Genomic DNA, 21,965 nt, shown 5'->3' with positions numbered 1-21,965 from the left:
TTTCTTGTATTCCCTACTTCATCCTTCAGCTCTCAGATCTGTCTTGCAGAATCCTATTTGTGTCAAGCCAAGCTCTAGGAATCTTCCCTGTTTATTACAGTTGGCAGTCACTCATAGACACCATAAAATTTAAAGCTTTGAAGGCTGTAGAGATTATTTAAATCATTTCCTCCTCATCTTCTAAAAATGAGGTCCTGCATGGGCAACATCTTGGCCAAGGGCATGTAGGCAGGGGCAGAACCAGGGCCAGAATTGGGGGCTTTGTTCAGATGAGCAAACATGCCTGGAGACACTAGAGTGCTCTCAGCAGTTTCATTTCAGAATCTTTCATGGGAATTATTTCTCATCTTGTATGTTCTGTATCACTTATATAATATATAGTAGCCCTGTGAGGTCCTCTTCTAGTATTGTTTTGTGTTCCAGTTCATTTTCCCTATTAAGATATAATCTCATAGAGCAAAGACCAAGTTTTACTTACTTTTACATTCCAGGGGGAAAAATAGGACTGAGTCAGAGAACTTGAGTTCCAGTCCTGCCCCTGCCACTTGGTAGCAAATTATGTAATAAGTACATTTAAATTATCATATTCTTAGTTAACTTGTCTGTTAAAGTGGGGTTAATAATGTTGATTCTTACCTATGCCATAGGATTGTGGTGAGTATAAAATAAGAGAATAAGTGTGAAAGTACTTTGAAAACAATAAAATACAAGTATAATATGTTTTATATGTAATAATATTTTTCTATTACTTGATTTTTTTTTCCAGAAGCTATAAAAATAACACCTTGAAACACAGTTCAGTCTATGAAGCTATGGTTCCCTTCTTTTCTCCATGTTTGCTATTCATTTTGTCTACAGCATGGATCCTCCAGTCACCTTCAGACATTCTAGAGCTACATCCTAGAGTGTTCTACTTTATGGTTGGAACAGCCTTTGCCAACATCACAGTAAGCTTTTTTTTCCTTCCTTTTCCTTTTTTTTTTTTATTTTAAGTGAGAGGAAGGGAGATAGACTCCTGCATGCACCTCAACCAGGATCTACCTGGCAACTGCCATCTGGGAGCAATGTTTGAATCAGCCGAGCTATCCTAAGTGCCTGGGGCTGACACTAGAACCAGTCAAGCTACTAGCTGTGAGAGAGGAAGTTAGAGAAGAGGGAAAGGGGGAGGAAGAGAAGCAGATGGTCGCTTCTCATATGTGCCCTGACTGAGAATTGAACCTGAGACGTCTGGATGTGGGGCCGACACTATCCACTGAGCAAACCGGCCAGGACTAGATTTTTCTTTTAAAAACCTAAAGTATAGTCTGACCTGTGGTGGCACAGTGGATAGGGTGTTAACCTGGAACACTGAGGTCGTCGATTCAAAACCCCTGGCTTGCCTGGTCAAGGCACATATGGAAATTGATGCTCCCTGTTCCTCCCCTCCTTCTCTCTCTCTCTCCCCCCCTCTCTAAAAAAAAATGAATAAATAAGAAAATTAAAAAACAAGAAAAACCTTAATGTATATAAGGAATACTTGGCAGAATTTGATAAAATTTGAGAAAGCTTATATAGTATTAGAATAATCAGGTTGTTTTTTTGTTGTTGTTGTTTTTTTACAGAGACAGAGAGATAGACAGGGACAGACAGACAGGAATGGAGAGATGAGAAGCATCAATCATTAGTTTTTTGTTGCGTGTTGCAACACCTTAGTTATTCATTGATTGCTTTCTCTCTCTCTCTTTTTTTTTTTTTTTGTATTTTTCTGAAGTTGGAAACGGGGAGGCAGTCAGACAGACTCCCGCATGTGCCCGACCGGGATCCACCTGGCATGCCCACCAGGGGCGATGCTCTGTCCATCTGGGGCGTTGCTTGTTTGCAACGAGAGCCATTCTAGTGCCTGAGGCAGAGGCCATGGAGCCACCCTCAGCGCCTGGACCAACTTTGCTCCAATGGAGCCTTGGCTGTGGGAGGGGAAGAGAGAGAGAGAGAGGAAGGTGAGGGGGAGGGGTGGAGAAGCAGATGGGCGCTTCTCCTGTGTGCCCTGGCTGGGAATCGAACTCGGGACTCCTGCATGCCAAGCTGACGCTCTACCACTGAGCCAACCGGCCAGGGCCTGATCTCATATGTACCTTGACCACGGGCCTTCAGCAGACCGAGTAACCCCTTGCTCAAGCCAGAGACCTCAGGTCCAAGCTGGTGAGCTATTGTTCAAACCAGATGAGCCCACGCTCAAGCTGGCGACCTCGGGGTTTCAAACCTGGGTCCTTCCGCATCCCAGTTCGACACTCTATCCACTGCGCCACTGCCTGGTCAGGCTAAGCAGGTTTTAATGTAAAGATTTTTATCCAAAATTTGAAAAAATAATAATCTCAAAGACAGAAAATGCTGAAATTGTTTTTATTTTTCCCTTTGAAACCAGTAGGATTTAGGGCAAGGGTCCCCAAACTACGGCCCACGAGCCACATGTGGCCCCCTAAGGCCATTTATCCAGCCCCCGCCACACTTCCGGAAGAGGCAACTCTTTCATTGGTGGTCAGTGAGAGGAGCATAGTTCCCACTAAAATATTGGTCAGTTTGTTGATTTAAATTTACTTGTTCTTTATTTTAAATATTGTATTTGTTCCCATTTTGTTTTTTTACTTTAAAATAAGATATGTGCAGTGTGCATAGGGATTAGTTCATAGTTTTTTTTATAGTCTGGTCCTCCAATGGTCTGAGGGACAGTGAACTGGCCCCCTGTGTAAAAAGTTTGGGGACCCCTGATTTAGGGACTGCAATAGTATTCTGGAACCATGACATACTTGAATTTTTTGTTTTGGTTGCCTCCTGAAGAATTCATGGAATAATTTATAGATTCCTTTCAGACTGTGAATATTATTAACAGTGTGGTGGAAATGGCTGCAGATCTAATGATTAGTTTAGAAGTCTGGAAAGGGTTTTTTGAGAGAAAAAACACATCATACATACATCTTTAATCAAATGATTTTTCGATTTAGAACATGGAATTATAAACTAGAATAACTGCAACATATATTTTTAAAAATCACTCAAATGAAGTCCTTACTAAGTTTATTTTCTTACTTAGCCACTGAGCTTATGTTTCCAAGTATAAAAAGTATTTATGAAAGAGTAAAACTATATTTGAGTAAGATGTTGAAAGTAAGGGGAGCAAAGGGGTTTTTGTCTGTTTGTTTGTTTTTAACAATGAGGTTTTGAGGTATTAATACGGTAATACGACTGAATTGGAGGTAGCATCTCATGTCTGTGAAAAAATTTAGTTGTGTGGGGATGTGGGAGGCTGTTTTGAAACTATTTAAGATAACATAGAATCTTAAAATTGGGAGAAATTTTTTTCACCCAAACTGTTATCCAGTGGACGAATGCCTTCTACAGCATCCTTACTAAATTATCTTACAGACTCTTTCAATACACAGGTGGTCTGAGGGTCCAGAGGTTTGAGGGTGGGGCAGAGGTCCTGAGCAGTTGAGACTGCTGAACTTTATGTAATGTGAATGTTTTGGCTCAAGGACTTGAATGCTTTTTTGGGGGTATTTTTCTGAAATTAGAAGTGGGGAGGCAGTCAGACAGACTCCCACATGCACCTGACCAGGATCCACCCGGCATGCCCACCGGGGGCCGATGCTCTGTCCATCTGGGCCATTGCTCTATTGTGGCTGGAGCCATTCCAGCGCCTGAGGCAGAGGCCATGGAGCCATCCTCAGCGCCCAGGCCAGCTTTGCTCCAATGGAGCCTTGGCTGCAGGAGGGGAAGAGAGAGACAGAGAGGAAGGAGAGGGGGAAGGGTGGAGAAGCAGATGGGTGCTTCTCCTGTGTGCCCTGACCGAGAATCGAACTTAGGACTTCCACATGCTGGCCAATGCTCTACCGCTGAGCCAACTGGCCAGGGCTTGAATGCTTTTTAAATGTTGGAGTGACAAGTTCTGGAAGTGGTTTGCTAATTAAATTTTTATTGTTTGTTTTTTTTACCAACTTCAAGTGTCAGCTGATTGTTTGTCAAATGAGCAGTACCAGGTGTCCAACTTTGAACTGGTTTCTGGTTCCTCTCTTCTTGGTCGTCCTTGTGGTAAACTTAGGAGTGGCTGCTTACATTGAGAGCATTCTTCTGTATACATTAACAACTGCTTTCACTCTGGCCCACATCCATTATGGAGTACGAGTGGTGAGTAATTTGGAAGAAATTGCTTCCATTTGATTCTTAGAAATAGTGGGGAAAAGGTGAGGGAAAATTTCAAAAGAAAGTTTGCTTATTATAGTAGCTGAAAGAATTTTGGTATATTTTCTAAATTTTGGATCATATCTATGTATGTAATTTTAAGTATTTCTCTAATGAGTATGTTATAATTACAAATAATTTAAAAGCTGGATAATTATTATAAGAATTAGTTCTTGTTTTTTTAAGTCAATAGAAATGACCATTTTCTTGGTGAATTGTAATCTCTTGTACTCTTAATTATATAGGACTAGATAATTCCATTTGTTGATTATACGTGTGCTTCTTTAGTTTTAAGGGCATTTCTGTTGTTTGTTAACATAATTTGGAAAGAAACTGAAATTGGTTACATAGTACTGCCTCCCACCCTTCCCCTGCCAAGTTTTCTAAACAATGTGGTAAGGGAGGTCAGAACTGCAGAATCAAGGAAGGCTTTTCATTATTTGAGGTTTTAGGCTATTCCTGAGTTCTCATCAGGAGAAAGGGGAAATATAGAAGAGAAAGGATTTAAGAGGTATTATGCAAACCTAATACTCTCTTCTAAAATAAGAGACTTAATTTCAGGATAGATGAAATAAGGTAGATATAATAAAATGAAAATCAAACCGTGCAGTATATTTTCATCACACTTTGACATTCTTTTCTAATTATTTTACATATTTTAGCATGGCCTCATAATTATTTTTAAACGGCACAGTATATTCTGTCACGGAGATTCCTTAGTAATAACCCAACTTACTTAATCATGATCCAATTTTTAAATCATTTAGGTTGTTTCAAAATGTTTACTATTATAAATAATGTTGGAGTGAACAATCCAGAATAATATTTTTTTCTTTCATGTGCTTTATTTTCTGAGGATAATTTCATAGCAGTGGGATTCTGTAGAACTCTAGTCACATTTTTATGTCTCTTAAAATACTTATATTTGGTATGCTTGTTTTGAAAGGAACCTCGCTGTGAATGATTTCAAGAAACAATTATATATCGTTCATATTTATAAAATGGGGGACACCTGTCATGCTTGATGACAATTTTATACTTTGTATATATTCTAAACTTGGGATTTCTTCCCTTACATAGGAAGAAAAAAGTAGCCTACATTTGTTGGGAAAAAAATCGGTGAAATTGTTTTGGAAAAAAAATTATGATAAGTTTATGAATTATGATACGAAGACATGATTTTTTTAATGTTTTTTTTTTGTGCAAATTTAACATTATATGCTATATAGCAACACTCAGGGTTTTTATCCTGATAATTTCATCAGTCATATGCATGAAGTGGAACACAATTGCCAATGTCTTTCGTAATTGTTTTAATTTTTTATAAACCTTCAGAAGCGTATCTTCTGAAAATCATATATACACCAAACCAAACCAAAACACATTTTTCTTGAAATTACCAAAGCACTACATTTTCTTTAAGAGTATGGAAAATACATGCAAGCTAACTGAAAGAAATTCTAGGAACAACTTTTTTGTCTGTCTTTGTGCTCTCACCACTTCTACAACTTCTGACCACAGGTGAAATTTGCTAAGTCATACAAAACATTTACTCGAACTATTGAAATATAAATGATAGAAATAAGAATAGAAATAAGAAATACCAAACAGAGGCTGTTTACTAACTGGCACATGACCAAGCTCTTGTGTATCCCTAACTAATATGGCCTAAACCTCCCAAATTTACAGTTCTAGTCTTAAAACTGCTTGTGTCATCAGGATTAGGAATAATTACCCAGAAATGTTATAAAAAGCTGCTATTGAGTCTATATATAGACCTGTTTTATCGACTAGATAGTCTCAATCAACTAACCCTATAATTCTTCAGTAGACCTGATGTGAGCCTGTGTGGTCTGGAGGGCCCTGGGGAGACGAGAACGATGGAGTTGGGCAGACCCAGGTCTGAGTCTGGCGTTCCCAGGGTAGTCGTAGTACTCTGATTTAGCCATCTAGCTCTAGCTGTTCTAACCCAGAAAAACCTTCCTTATTTCTGGTGATTTTTGCTCTGTTCGTCTATTGTCTCCAGAGAGTGAATTCTGTGTGCTTTAAGAAAATAACTGGTATGTATTGTGTCACTGCCTTCTGTCCTGGTTTTCTATAGGTAAAGCAGCTGAGCAACCATTTTCAGATTTACCCCTTCTCATTGAGGAAACCAAACTCGGATTGACTAGGAATGGAAGAAAAGAGTATTGGCCTGTAATCTACAGAAAGAAGTACTGTAAATAAGATGCTTGTAAATATTTCATCCATCACCATTGAACTAAACTGATCTGCTTAACAGACATGGGAACTCTGTATGTGGTACTTGTACAGCAGGAATGACATATATAATCTGAAATGTGGAATTTTGAGCCTACCAACAACCAGTTTATTTTATTTTATTTTTTATAAAACCACGTGATGTTTTGGTTAAGCGTAATATACATTAGACTAGCAAAATGTTTCTAGTGATTTTAGCTTCATGTGTCCATAATATTTTGGTTCATACAGAGTTAAAGATGCGTTATTTTTATTATTTTTAAAACCCCAAAATTGATTTAGAACACTGGTGACATTCAGAAAACCACAATATGTTTTCATATTTGGTACTGAGTAGTGAGTTGTTAGGTGTGGAAGCTATCGGTAGTCCACATCTAATGTAGGGAAAAGGTAAGAGCAAGTCACCTTCAAGAGATGCCAAATGATTACAGAACAATATAGTACAGGTTTGCCAAATACTAGTTTCTCTTTCCCATGGAAATGCCTTTGTCCTTGTGCTAGGAGAGCTAATATATGTATTTATTTAGGTCCTCTAGTGTTCTTTGTAAATTAATTTTCTTTTGAAGAAAAATATTCTATTGAGACCTAATAGAGAATGAATTATAATTGTAGCTCACCATTGGCATGGTTCATTTTTTTTTTTTTTTTTTTTTTTTATTTTTCTGAAGCTGGAAACGGGGTGAGACAGTCAGACAGACTCCCGCATGCGCCTGACCGGGATCCACCCAGCACGCCCACCAGGGGGTGACGCTCTGCCCCTCTGGGGCGTTGCTCTGTCAGAGGCCAAGGAGCCATCCCCAGCGCCCAGGCCATCTTTGCTCCAATGGAGCCTCGCTGCGGGAGGGGAAGAGAGAGACAAGAGAGGAAGGAGAGGGGGAAGGGTGGAGAAGCAGATGGGCGCTTCTCCTGTGTGCCCTGGCCGGGAATCGAACCCGGGACTTCTGCACGCCAGGCCGACGCTCTACCACTGAGCCAACCGGCCAGGGCCTGGTTCATTGTTTAAATGTGGCATTTCCCCCTCAGCTGTAAGTTGCTGAGATTTGGTGCCTGTGAACTATGATTAAATGAATGCATGTGACATTATGAATCTTACGATAATTACTTGTGAGGAACACAGATAAACTTCCTTATTAGAAAAATTAACTTTGGAGTCAGGAATCTCATGAACCTCACTCTAAAATTACTGTGAACCTCACTACAAAATTAGTTTTCTGATTCAATTTGCCCTTCCTTGCTTTCTTCCTTTCTCTCCCTGTGTCTTTTTGTGGAGGAGTGAGTGCTCTGTGTTTTATTTCATTCAGGATAAAGAAGTAGGGAGAAATGCTCTCTTCTCTAACTTGCCCACCTCCCCACTTGAAGAAAAATTTTAATATATATATGCCTTACTGAGTACATACTCTCTTTGATATAACTCGGAGTAATTTTTGAGGTTTACTGACAAACATCAAAATCTCTTTGACTTTCATGTGGTTGTTTTATAAATCACAACTTTTCATGAATGTGAATATTCTCCATTTACTTTGGTGGTGATGAAATTTACTTCCTGATTTTCTTTTATTTTCCACTGAATGAAGTTTGTGCTTGAATGAAGAGTGTATCTTAAACCCTTTTTTTGGATGGATTGCACTTGGATAAAAAAGGCACCACTGTATTGATATGTAATTAAATTCTTAACCTTTTATTTATCTATGAATGTGACCATTTTAAAATATAATAATAGTATAATCCTTTGTTGAATTTCTGTCTGCTGCTTTGTAAAAATAACTATGTAATGGGTGTTTCAATTTTTAAATGTGTAAATTCTAATAATTACCATCTAGGTTATTAGAAATGAGGAGTCAAAGAGCTAACTTATGGTTCCGTACTTATTTTTAAAAGTATTTATAAAGGTTGGGTATATTCAGTGAGTTTCTCTGAGACAAAAATGAACATAGAAAATAGGTGAGAAATTGATGCTGGAAACTGTGGGTAGTTTGTTGGTAAGTTGGCATCCTAGAGGTCAGAGAATGAATCAGTGAAATGAAGACGATGCTGTTTTTTGTATACCTTGTTCTGTATTACCTCTAAGATTGAACTGGATAAAGTGTTCGTTTAGGCTGGGAGCAGAGCTTTGTCTTAAGGTTTCTAAGCTAATCATTTTACTGTTTTGTTGACCTTGTATATAAAAATGAGATTAATTTGTAACATATAAGAAAGGAACTGATAAATATTTATAAAATGACAAATTTGGACCACAGGCTTTCTTCACCTTTTATAGTGTAGTCAGAAAATACCTCTTCCATTGGGTGTGGGGTCATGTCCTATAAGTTTGGGGCTTTTACCTCAAAGTGTGTTTCTTCTCTCTTTCTGTTGCATCCAGTTTATTTGAAAATTGTTTTGTGCCTGTACTTTATGACTTGTTTCCCAATGGTGGTAAGGAATTATGTATGCCATAGTCAGTTTTATTGACATCCGTAGGTGAAAGAAAGGTGGCCGTCAATAAGGTGAAAGTGAACCTGAGTGAATGACTGTTTCAGACGACTGTGAACTTGCGCGTCTGCAGTGGACTGCTGACTCTTGTTCTTGGTTTAGTCTGCCATCCTGAAGCAGCTTGAAAGCCCCCATTTGTTATGTAGTGATGGGGTGCTGGAAGCAGAACGTAATTACAAATAGCTCTGTACATTTATGTCATGCCAATTATCGTAACATTTCCAAAGTATAAAAGATACTTCAGGCTTATGCATGATTTTTGGGGGTGAGTTCACACCTCAGCCTTTCTCCCAGCATACACTGAGCTGCCTTTTGGGGGAGCACTGGGATGGTTGGTCATCCATACATGTTTTCTGTACATTTCAGAATAGAGTGCCTTAGCCAGGCCAGAGGTTTGCGTTGTGTTTCTGCCGACCAAAGTTACCCAGACCTGTAAGACAAGTTTCTTTTCAGGTTATGGTATGAAGAATGTCCTTTCTTGCTTGTCAGAAAATAATTTCCCTATATTTGAGGGGGGCATGGAGAATCTGAAAATAACTGGATAGAGTATGTTAATGCTTCCTTTTGTGATCCTTTAATAACATGATCTTAGTGCAATGCACAGTTTAAAACTGTTCAAATTTAAATTGTTATTCCTCCACTAATACATAATATAGTTTATAGTTTTAGTCTTCAGGGTAATAGAGTGCATGACTTCCAAATAAAAATCAAAATAGTCTGCCTTGATTGATATTTAATAATATTGTGGTTAACATACTTTTAATTGTAATTTAAAAAGAAAGTGAAATACCAATTATGATCTAGAATGTTACAGTACTACTACCAACATGTCATTTATTTTAATATAGAGCTATTGGGAAGAGGAGGTATATGTAGAGTTGCCCAGCTTCTAAATTAGATATCAAAAGAGTATATTGATTATGACCTGGAGCCTGGGCATTAGGGCAGGCAATTTCTTATGCAAAGGAAAAAGCATGCATGATTCCTACCTAAATGGGAAGAAGAGATCACTTTGATGCTCGAAGCCTTCAGGGTCCAATGATTTAAATGTAACATACAGTTTAAAATTGTCACAATTTAGCTCATCATTCCTCCACTAATTTCAAATTCAAATGTGAATTTGAAAGTTTCCTAAGTGTTTCATTTTCAAAGAATTCGTTTATTTTGTAGTCAGCCAGTCATTAAGCATTTGGAATGTACCTTGCTGTCCAAAGGAGACTTTGATTCTATAACCCATGGAGAATAAAAAGATAATCCAAAGGTGTTTGAATCAAAGACTACTTTCTACCTTATACATATTTTAACTAGAAGTCTGTTTGTAACCCTCCCTCTGCGGTCTTCACCTGGGTTTCATTATACGTAGTCCCTGGCTAGGACAAAGATGCCCACTTTCTGTTTTGCCCCTGGATCCTGCCTCATTCAAACTTCCTTGATTGCCTTAGTTATCTTGTCTAGTCAAGGATGGGAAACTCACTGGAAGGAACAGCTTAAAACTGATGGTGTAGAACTTTTGACTTTGGGTTCCCAAATAAGCCAAAAACAGATACAGAAATTTTTGGTTGTGTTAATTCCTGTGTTCAGAGTGGCCTTTATCTTGACCTCAGTTCTGGACTTGATTGAGCGTTCTATAGGAAATTTGTGAAATCAGACTAGAATTTCTTTGTCCTATGAGATTTCTTTGTAAGGCAGTATGCTCTTTCTTGAACACCCTGTGAGTGAATAACCTTATATAGTTAGCTGCCAGTACTAGAACCTTCCAGGAATTTTAACTAGTATGCTGCATTTGAAGCACTGTTTAAAGTTTTAACAATAAAATGGTGTTAAATTAATCACTGTGAAACATGAAAGTGTGATGCTCTGCATTCTTGGAAGCTTGAGTAAATTTTGATTGCCCTTACTTACGAAACCCATGTGATTTGTCTATTTTACTTTACGTCTTTGACAGTGGTACAAATAACCGACATATCAGCAGGCAGCTACTTTTAGGGTATATGGTAAATCATGGTCGTTTAATTTTTCCAGAGAAAGTGGTGATGTGTTTACTTCCTTGCGTGGAGACATGGGAATTGGATTTATTGGCTGATTCATTTCCAGTGTTTTCTACAGTGCAAAATAAATATAACCTTACTTTTTAACCTGCATGCTAGTAATATGCTTTGCTTTTTAGTAAACAAATATGCAAGAGATAGTAAATCTGGCTGACATTTTTTGTGTTTTTAAGCAGGGAATTGCTCTTTATATGGATAGATCTTAAATAAGCTAATATTAAGGAGAGCAAAAGCAATTTTGTTATTCGTAGCCCTCTCACAAGTGTTCTGGGGGGGAGGGGGCGCTGTGTTGCAATTGGTCAGAAAGTCCAGGTTCCCAGAATAGGAAAGCGGCATGGGGTCTGACGTTTGAATATTTTAGTAAGGGCTTATTTCCTTAGGAAAGTCCGTTTAGACACAACAGGAGTGTCTGGTCTTCCATGGACCATTCACATTGCCTTACTCTTCACAGACTCATTCTTAGAAAGCCAGGTGAAATCAGAGTGGTGCTGTTTTTAACGCATGTGAATTGGATCATGGCCATAGAGTACCAAATGCTACATTGAAATTAGAGACGTGTTTGAAGACACAAGGAGTGGCTAAATGCTGTGGGTGCCTTATGGCTCTTTGGCTTGAGCAGTTTTTATGTAACAATTAAAATTAATTTTTTAAAATTAAAGCATACACAGTTCTCCATGAATTCTAGATTCTGGTATTCTTTTCCTCTTCTTTTTTTAAACAGAGATTCTGGTATTCTTACAAGCACTTTTTATTATCTGACATGTAAGTTCTTGACTAGGAACATGTTTAGTTAGTACTTGATGTTATTAACCAGGAGCCTGTTTTAATTTTATAAGATCTATGAATGCTACATTATAAATCTGTTTAAAATACTGGTATCATTTAGTATCAGACTTTGAGTTTAATAACTACTACTTAAGACTACCCACAATATTAACACTTTTTTGTAGGTTATTTTGTTTAGATAACTTACTCCATTAGTGTATCCATTCAGGAGACAAAGACTCAGTTAATGTATTATTTGCTTATTCTGAAATGTGCCAAGAAAGCAGAATTTATCATTAAACTCCAAATTTCAACTTTTTTTTAAAAGTGCATTTCCTCTGGGTAAAGGGGAAGGCAGTGAAGAATTGCCCAGGTGTGGAGGTGTAAACTCCCTGCTGCCTCTTCTCCCCTTCCCCTCCCACATAATGTAATTAAATTTGTAGCTAATTGTAGAAGAAGAATTGGATACGTCTCTAAGTAAGGTTCCATTAGCCCTGTGACTAAGAATAGGTGGCAGGAATCATGGCCGAATCAATTATTGAGTTGTTCCTGTTGCGGTTTGCTTTCTGTAGTATTCTGAAACAAGAGGACATCCATCTCTTCTCAGGTACCTAGAAACAATACCACTCAAGCAACTGGAGTATATTTGTTACAAGTAGGATCTATTAGAGAAGATGAAGAAGAGCACAAAATCTAGTTTTCCCTTTCAAGTAGTTGAATTGAACATAGTAATCTGTCTGCCTAGGACTTGCTCTGTTCCTAGGAAATAATGTAGCATTTATTTTGCCTGGTTATGTGTGGTTGTGTGTGTGTGTGTGTATACATATTTAATATGTACACTTGTATTCTCTGTGCATATATATATATGTATGAGGCATTCGTATATACATGCAGTCTACTCTTGATTATCAGCGAAGTGGTGAGGCCTCATTGCACTTTCTTCATGTTGGCTTCATCTGCATGTGTCCCATAACTGTGAAGCCTCCTCCTCATCTGGAGCCACAGTCCTTCCTCCTTCGAGTTCATCTCAATCCCCAGGAAAGGCCCTTGAAATACGTCACTTTCCATTTCCCTTTTACCAGGAATTGTGTGAGTCAGAAAGATGGCTGCTTCCACCAGGTTGAGGCTTCTGGGTTGGAAGGTGATGGGGGCCCATTCCTGGCCAGAAGGCAGCTCTGGGAGCAGCTATGCTCCTGGGTTTTGATGAAGGGAGGGAATCTAGCTCCTGCAGAAGTAGGGCTTCACAGCTTGCTTAGATTCCTTAGCTAAAATGTTGTGAAATCTTAGATAAGTCTTTGATGTACAAGTAGAGTACAACCGTGTATTTTACCAATATTTTTCTGTCATCGGTATTGCTGTTCCCTATTGCTAGCCCAGATAATCAAGACCTGACTGTTTCTTGCCACTGGATTCTTGAAGCCTTGTCCTTCCAACTGGATTTATGTTTATTTCTGCTACTGTGAAACCCAAAAGTAATGCAGTAGGTTTTAATTTAAAATTGTTTGATTCTGTTGATAAATATTTATTGTAATAAAAGTAAAGAATAAATAATTTTTAAATCCTTTCAATTGTTTTCAGACTGTCTTATTTGTTTTTCCTTGGTAGGTGCAAAATGGGAGGGAGCAATGGGGAGAAAATGAATGTCCTGCCCCTTGTTTCAGATAATCATTGTTTTAGAGCAAAACGTTAAAAGGATTTTTATGGGTGGTGTGTGTGTGTGTGTGTGTGTGTGTGTGTGTGTGTGTGTGTGTGACAGAGATAGAGAGGGAAAGATAGAGACAGACAGGAAGGAAGAGAGATGAGAAGCATCAACTTTTTGTTGTGCTTTGTCTCTTTAGTTGTTCATTGATTGTTTTCTCATATGTGCCTTGACTAAGGGGCTACAGCAGAGCTAGTGACCCCTTGCCGAAGCCAGCGACCTTAGGCTTCAAACTGGTGACCATTGGGCTCAAGCCAGCGACCATGGGGTCACGTCTAGGATCCCATTGGGCTCAAGCCAGCAACCCTGTGCTCAAGCTGGTGAGCCCACGCGCAAGCTGGTGACCTTGGGGTTTTGAACCTGGGTCCTCTGCATCCCAGCCCGACGCTCTACCCACTGCACCACCGCCTGGTCAGGCTGTTTTTGTTTTTGTTAAAAGAGCTTAGTAACAACTATCTTAATGTACTGTTTTTGCCCCCGCCCCCAGAACTGGGGACTGGGTGATACATAAATAATAACTGCCTCCCACTGGAATTAGTTTATAAGATGGTTTTATACTCAAAAACATGTTCCATAGAAAGAATGTTCATGTATGCTGCTAATTTTCTAGGCTAATCCCACAAGAACCTAATAACCCACCCATACTTAGTACTCCCAAACTATAGTATATAAACCATAAGTTCTTATAAAACCTCTGATTTCTAACATTGTTTCTGAGGAGAATTATTTCCTATATTTTACATCAGAATTGTTCTCCCAGTTCTTTCTTTTTAAATTAATTAAATTAAATTGAATATATTGGGGTGACGCTGGTTAACAAAATTTTACAGGTTTCATGAGCACAGTTCAATAACCCATCTGTACACTATGATCTCCCAGTTCTGACAGTGGGTATTTAAAAATATTTGAAGACAGTGAAAGAAGAAATGTCCCATATTTTCACCCAGGCTAATTGTCCAGCTGTGTGCTTTTAATCCCCTGCCCTCTCAACTTCTTGGTGACCCTAGCAGTTACTCAACCTGTCTGCAAATCTCCACTGCCTAGCCAGTACCTGACACAGAGCAGGTATGTGCTAGGTAACCACACTTGGGTCTATCGAAATTTAAAAAGACCCAATGTCCCCAAAGTGTCTTGCTCCGTTTCCTGCTCTCTCTCAATTTTTCCCCTCTGCTCACTAACTTCTTGGAAGGAAACTTTGTAACTATGCCTTCCATTTTTCTTCTTGCTTTCCTACTGAAAGTTTCTCAGGACCTCCCAAACTTTTAATACAATGACTGTTCCTTAGTCATGTTCAACTTTGTAAGCTTTGACCCAGGTAAATTACTTACTTTTTTCTAACCTTCAGTTTCTTTTTATACAAGTGGGTTTATTAATATTACCACAATTGTGTTGTTACATGTTATGAATAATGCATGTAGTATGTTTAGCACAGTGAGTGGTATAAGGTAGGTGCTTGGTTTCTACTAAGATCTAGTTCTCAATTTTTACCTTTGAACTTTTCCCTAAGTCGTATGACCTACTCATGACTTCCCCTCCTTTTCCCTTCTCTATTTCCTCCATACCTTACACAATGCAAGAATATTATGGTGAGGCATAATAATATTACTAGAGATGAATAAAACAATATTGCCTTCTGTGAAGCTATTAGTAAAATTCAAACCAACCAGGAGATATAAATAAACCAAAAAATTATGTAAATGGTTGATGCATACCCAAGCTCCAACTAGGTTGACTTGGTGTAAACTTAGGGATGTAGAATTAAGTGTAGGACTTAGCATGCTAAAACCTAATCAATATATTCTTGTTCTGGAAGAAGTCTATAAGCTGAAGGTGGACGGCCAGCCTGCAGCACAGCAGAGGAAGCCGTAAAGCGGGAGGTTCTTCTTTATCACCCAAAACTTACCCGGGGATGGGGTTGCCTTGCCCAAGGACTCAACCTGTGTATTTAGTCTTTGTGGGCCTCTGAGTTCATTATAGCCAATTGTACATCATCAAGAAACTTCCTAATTATAGTTTGATTCCTTTGTAGATCAGCCACAGAGATGTGCTGGTCACAAGTCATAAGCACACACAGGTGCTGTGTGTCAGTTATAGTTTCTTGCTCAAATTAGTGTATTCTCTATATATTTCTCTTTCGAGGTCTTATTAGTGTAAATCTGCTTTTGGAATACTGGCTACCAACTGAAGACCAGACTCTGAAGGCTAGTGAATTATCCAGGTGGACATCGTCTACATCCCTCCCTCTAACCTTTCATCCCCCTACTCTTGTCTGGCTGTAGTCTGTTCAGAATCTGTCACCACTCTTTAGAAAAATGAATAAACTTTATTTTTTATCGCATCAAAAGCGATTTGTGTTCTTTGTAAGTTTGTTTTAGAGTACAGAATGAAAATCACCCATAGACCTAACCCCCAGAGGTACCATACCAAGTGCTTGGCGTCCTTTCCTCATTTTTCTTGTGTATATACTACCTGTTACAAAATGAAACGGGGATCATCCTTTACTTACTGTGCTGCGTTCCCTTCCTCTAATATATCTTGGTGTCTTTCTAGGTTAGATTCATTCTTACTGGCTGTGTTGTTTTTCATTCTGTGAAGGCTTGATTGGTTCACCTATTGGTGGATTTTGGGTCATATCCAGGTAATATTACAAATAACTACAGTGAGCATACAGATACATCTATGTACATTTCTCCCATTCGAAAAACATTTGTTGAGCATTCACTATGTGAGTGTTATGCTAGTTGCTAAATGACAGTATTAAATAAATAAAACTAATGTGAATTTGACCCCACAGAGCTGTAGCCTAGACTCATTATTTCCAGAATAATTCTTTTAAGTGGAAGTGCCTAGTCAATGCATGAACTTACTCAAACTATTAACAGATATTGGCAAACTGTTCTAAAAGGTGCCTTTCCAGAAGTCAATAAGCTTTTTTTCATAAGGCTTATTTACATAACAGGCTGTCTGTGACTGCTCAAGGAAGATCACCTTCCAGCCATTGGAAGATGGTTAGAGAGAGCCAGGAAAGAAGACTAGCTTCAGGCTTTTATTGTGGTCAGGGTGGGACTGGGATGAGGGTACCCAGCTCACACTGGAAACTCGCTTTTTTTTTTTTTTTTAAGTCGGCTGTCCAGATGTGGAACAGGGAAAGAATGAGGCTTAAAAGCTGTCATCAATCAAACAGCAAAAAAGGTAGATTCTTTAACTGTGCAGAATGATGATATCCAAAGATGCGTTAGGGTCAAGTATAATATTGATCTATCTTCATGGGTTTTCATGGTAACTGTCTCTTGTGTAATAGCTGATTCCCACTGACTTTCTCGTGCAGCCTACTCCCAGCCATAGACATGCTCGCACTTGTTTCTCTTCTCACAGAGATGGAAACATGGACCAGGACCTGGAAGAGTTGGTGGTCAGAACACCACCTCAGATTCTGGGGGCCCTAAGGAAGTTTACCACTTGAGGTTACAATCAAATGAGAGAGATTTGGCAGAGGGCCCTGAAACTTAAAAGCAAACATACTATCCACCTCCCACCCCATCTCCTGCATCCCACCCCTAACCCTCAGATGTGGAACAAGAATCCAGGCAGCTACTGGGACTCTTGGCTGCTCCAAGATTTTGGAACTCCTGAATCTCTCTACCACTTGCAGACTTGGATAAAATTCTTAACACCCTCCAAACTCCATTTGTCTCTGGGTAGGTCTTATTCACAAAGGGCTTGTTTTCTTTGACCTCATAATTGCCTGTGAGTTGAAAAGGCAGAGACAGTAACATAAAACAGCAGTTGAGAAAAGGGTCCTCAAGTAGTTGTGACTTATCCAAGGTTAAAAGGCTGCATTTTCTCACTGCTCCAGTGCCCCTTCCTGAGTTTCCCATGGGCTTGTCAAATGTTATGCAGTTTGCATTTTAAAGGGTTTTAATTCTCAATAAGAACACTTTCATTGACATTGACACCCAAAAAGCATCTGGTAAATAGTGCTTTTTCAAGGGACAGTTCTTCCTTGAGAGTCTAATTGTGCTTCTGTATCCTTAACTTAATTCCTTTCCATACCCCTTGCCCACCCTCCCGTGATATTTTTCTCTTCCCCTTCTTTCTGTAAGAAGAACAATCTGTAGGATTGTTCCAGGTTTTAGCCCCACTGAAAATGGCTACAGAACAGAGGCGGATTAAGGTCGGTTGAGGCCCTGGGCGCAGAAGAAAATATTGGGCCCCTTACATTATTAGAAAAAAGTGTAAAGTTGGGGTTTTGTCCGGCCCTTCGGTAGTCAGGGCCCAGGGCGCGCGCCGGTGCGCCCGCCCTTAAATCCGCCTCTGCTACAGACAAGAATCTCTTGCTGGATAAAAGTTATTGATAGCAAGGGGTTTCACAATCTAGAGGAGAGGGGGCAGGGAGGCACGACCTGGGGCATCCACAATGTAGGAGCTCAAAAACGAATGGATGATGAATGCATGGATGCAATATATATACTTCAAACTTTCCAAAAAGTCAGTAAATTCAAAGCGGACCTATTATTCTGTACCCTGAGGAAAAGGCAATGCCCCTACTTTTAGCACAGTGCTTGCAATAGCTCCATAATATTAGATTGATACGATTTTGAGTATTCATTTGATGAGTAAATGACGAACTAGACATCAGGATCAGTAAGCGATGAACTACAACTTGGCTCAGCTCAGCGGAACGCTAGACAACACAACCTAACTGCAAGAGGGTGAAGTAAAGCCCAAACCTGCGATTCCACACTCTGAATGGTGGTGGGCGGGGTCTGAGCCGCACGCCGCAACCGCGCCAGCAACGGGTCAGGTGACCACTTTTCCCTGGCAACGACTTGTTGTTAGCAACCCGGAGCAGGTCTGGCGGTAATGAGGCCGGCGCTGCCTAGGGGAGGCACTCGCCATGAATCCACCGGGACCCCTGGGGGTCCTGGAGGAGAAGGATGAGGAACAGTTAACCACTCAGATTCTCGGGCCCTCCATCCATTCCAATAACCCTCAGGAGCGGATCCAGGCCCGGCGCCTCCGCATCGCGGCGCGCCTGGATGCCCGGAGGCGGTGAGCGGGGGCTGGGCGGGCCGGCGCGGAGCGCCAGGGGTGTTCCGCAGGCAGTGCGGGGGCTGACGGGGCGGCTGCCTGGGCGAGAGCCCCTGCAGTGAGGGGCCAGAGAGGGCCTTGTTTCTTGATGAGATAGAAAGCATTTCTTCCAGAAGGCTCAAGCAAAGTATGAGATATTGAAACATTCAATACACTACGCACTAGTATAGTCAAAAAGCGGGAATAATAATCCGTTCAACACTTTCACTGGGAGCCAGGTGCACCGGGCACTGTGGGCAACATGCTGAAACGCAGGCGACCATGGCCTGCCCTCAGAGGCCTGCCTCTCCTTCCCTCCCAGACTGCCTTTTTTCCTCAAGTATTTCTCCAGTCTGCTGATCTCAGTAGCTTCTCTGTTTGTCACACGTCCTCATTCCTGAAGTGTCCCAAACTGACAACCTTATGCCTTTCAGGCCAGGGTGCTGCACCTGTTCATTCAGAGACAAAGGGAACTATCCTAAGGGCACAAGAGGCACCTGTGTGATTCCCTGAATTCCTGATGCCCTCACTGTGTAACAGCATTGCACCTTGTCCGTCCTGCTGGTCAGGATCAGCTGCCCCACCAAGACGGTCACTCCCTTCTTTTCCACTGGCTGTGTTCCAACAAGACTTTAGTTATGGGCACCAAAATATGAATTTCATATCATATGTGTCACAAAATTTTCTTCACATATTGATCTTTTCCTCCCTAAATTAATAAACTTCATTTCTTTTAGAGCAGTTTTAGGTTTACAGAAAAATCAAATGAAAAGTACAGTGTTTTTCCATATACCTCCTGCCTCCACACACGCATAACCTCTCCCACTAGGACATCCCCACCAGAGGAGGGCATTTGTCACAGTTGGTGAACCTCATTGACACATCATTGTCAGTAAAAGTCCACAGTTTACATTATAATTCACTTAATGTTCTGTGGATTTTGACAACTATATAATGACATGTATCCACCATATAAGTATTGCAGAGTGGCTTCACTGCCTAAAAATTCTCTGTGCTCTTCCTACTCACCCCATCTTAAATATAAATATAAATATATATATTAAAGAATAATATATATATATATATATATATATATATATATATTATTCTTTGCTTGTGAGCCATACAAAAACAGGTGGGTCAGATTTATCCCACAGGCTATAGTTTGCCAACCCTGATGTGATGAATTGAAGTGATGTTCTGTGGGGTATCCAGACGTTCCTGATCTATTCAGACTACATTTTGACAGAGGATTAACATTGCCCTGTGAGTGTGAGTATAGATTATTGTCAACCTTTTAAATTTTTTCTAGTCTGATGGGAGAGTAATGATACCTCACAGGATTTACAGTTTCATTTCTCTGGTTATATGTGAAGTGGAACATATTTTCAAATGTCCATTTGCCATTTGTACTTCTCTTGTGAATTGTCTGTTCACATTCTTTGCCAATTTTTCTATTTGGTGTTTTGTCTTTTTTATTTTACTTTTATTTTTTTGGTGTGTTGATTTGAAAGAGGTTTTTCTATTTTATAGAGACCAAAATTTTGTCAAATATCTTTTACCACTTTATCCCTTGACTTTCAAGGGATAAAATTTAAGGAATTAAAATCTTTTCAGCCGTTTTTTTTTCCCTAACATTGGTCATATTCTCTCTCCTGTATTTATTTCTAGTGTTTTATGATTGTGTTTTTTAATATCTAATTTTTTAACCATATGGAATGTATTTTTTTTTATCTTTTTTTTTTTTTTTTTGAAGCTGGAAACGGGGAGAAACAGTCAGACAGACTCCCGCATGCGCCCGACCGGGATCCACCTGGCACGCCCACCAGGGGCGATGCTCTGCCCCTCCGGGGCGTCGCTCTGCCGTGACCAGAGGCACTCCAGTGCCTGGGGCAGAGGCCAAGGAGCCATCCCCAGCACCCGGGCCATCTTTGCTCCAATGGAGCCTTGGCTGTGGGAGGGGAAGAGAGAGACAGAGAGGAAGGGGGGGGGGTGGAGAAGCAAATGGGCGCTTCTCCTATGTGCCCTGGCCGGGAATCGAACCCGGGTCCCCCGCACGCCAGGCCGACGCTCTACCGCTGAGCCAACCGGCCAGGGCTTGGAATGTATTTTTGTATTTGGTGTGAAGTTCCATGGAACCTCTAAGTATAGAATTTAAATACTAGAAATAACTTCTGTTTCCTCATTTCCTTCACAGGGAAGCGCTTGGAGAATATGTAGATCGGAAGAAGGAGAGTGAGGAAGATCAGAGCAAGAGCTATAAACAGAAAGAAGAAAGCAGACTGGTATGAACTGGGTGGCAAATGGGCCCTGACAGGCCTGTGAGACTGGAGAGCTGGTGTGATGTCATGGTTTTTGTATTTAGACTAGGAGAGACTCAATAGAGATGAAATCTCAACAGAAATTCTATTTTCTGTCTTTAGGCAGAAGAGAATTTGGATCTTTCCCATTTTGAGAGCTCTCTAGGAGTGAGCTTTCATATTATAATTTCTGTATTGATGCTGCCTCTTCTTTGCTCATACACTTATAACGACATTTGCTATTCATAGGATAATGTCCAAATAATTTAGCCTGTCATTCAAGAGCTTTTGTAGTCGGTTCCCATCTTAACTTTCCAATTTCTCTCCCACTGTTACCTAATTGTTGTTCCGCTCTGGCTTGGCTGATATACTTGCTCACCTCCAGTGGCGTTGTTCTTTCTGCTCTGTGCCTTGGACTACCTGGAAAGCCAAACTCCTCCCCTCTCCTCTTCTCCTTCCTCTCCTCTCCTGTTTTTCCCCTGCTGTCTTTAGGTTACCTTCCCATACTTTAAGACCCGGTCTAAGCCCCAACCCTTCTGTGAGTTCCTCCGCAACCCAGGCTGAACTCCTTAAATCCATACATTATCCACTTTCTTGTCTGTAGAATTCATTTCATTTTGGATAGTTTTCTGTCTTGTATGACTCGTTTTTTAATTAAAAACATGTTTATAATTTAGAAATTAAACTTAATGGGGTGACATTGGTCCATAAGAACTCTCAAATGTGTGTGCATGCAGTGTCTGTCCCCAGTGAAATGGTAAGCTCATTGGCAGCGAGAGCCTCTTGGGTACCTATGGAGTAGCACATAGCTTATACTTAATAAACACTAAACAAAACCATCATTTGCTCTTCCATGGCAATGACAGGACTCCTGGGATATTTAATAAAGGATTTGGAACAAGAGCTACTGGAAGAATAAAAACGCCAGTTCAAAACAGCAAGCCAGACCTAGCAAAGTGCCACATTTAATTAACTGTGAAATGAAATACAAAGACAGAGGGATACTGTAGGAACTGAGATAGGAAAATTGCTCACTAAGCTGGCCTGTTCAGGGAAGGTTATGTGGAAGAAGTGGAATCTGAGCTAGGTCTTAGAAAAATAGGTGGGATTGATACAGGTAGAGAAGAGAGAGCTCATTTC

At 40.1% G+C, this 21,965-nt stretch overlaps 2 protein-coding genes across 3 annotated transcripts in view; both read left to right on the top strand.

The window, feature by feature from the left end:
- SELENOI (selenoprotein I) overlaps positions 1 to 13,324 on the top strand; it is a 46,839-nt gene extending 33,515 nt beyond the window's left edge. Inside the window, exons 8-10 of the mRNA XM_066378705.1 lie at positions 767 to 947; positions 3,979 to 4,161; positions 6,317 to 13,324. Coding sequence (XP_066234802.1) covers positions 767 to 947; positions 3,979 to 4,161; positions 6,317 to 6,415 — 463 coding nt within the window. The 3' untranslated portion in view covers positions 6,416 to 13,324. The remainder of the gene's footprint in view (positions 1 to 766; positions 948 to 3,978; positions 4,162 to 6,316) is intronic.
- A 5,006-nt stretch (positions 13,325 to 18,330) lies between these two features.
- DRC1 (dynein regulatory complex subunit 1) overlaps positions 18,331 to 21,965 on the top strand; it is a 32,229-nt gene continuing 28,594 nt past the window's right edge. For both annotated transcript variants that reach the window (XM_066378703.1, XM_066378704.1), the window contains exons 1-2: positions 18,331 to 18,507; positions 20,723 to 20,810. In XM_066378703.1, coding sequence (XP_066234800.1) covers positions 18,353 to 18,507; positions 20,723 to 20,810 — 243 coding nt within the window. In that variant the 5' untranslated portion in view covers positions 18,331 to 18,352. The remainder of the gene's footprint in view (positions 18,508 to 20,722; positions 20,811 to 21,965) is intronic.

This window comes from Saccopteryx leptura, chromosome 3, assembly GCF_036850995.1.
Source record: "Saccopteryx leptura isolate mSacLep1 chromosome 3, mSacLep1_pri_phased_curated, whole genome shotgun sequence".
In the NCBI taxonomy this organism is placed as follows: Eukaryota; Metazoa; Chordata; class Mammalia; order Chiroptera; family Emballonuridae; genus Saccopteryx; species Saccopteryx leptura.
Note: the sequence above shows the minus strand (reverse complement) of the source record. Positions and strands in the feature narration are given on the sequence as shown.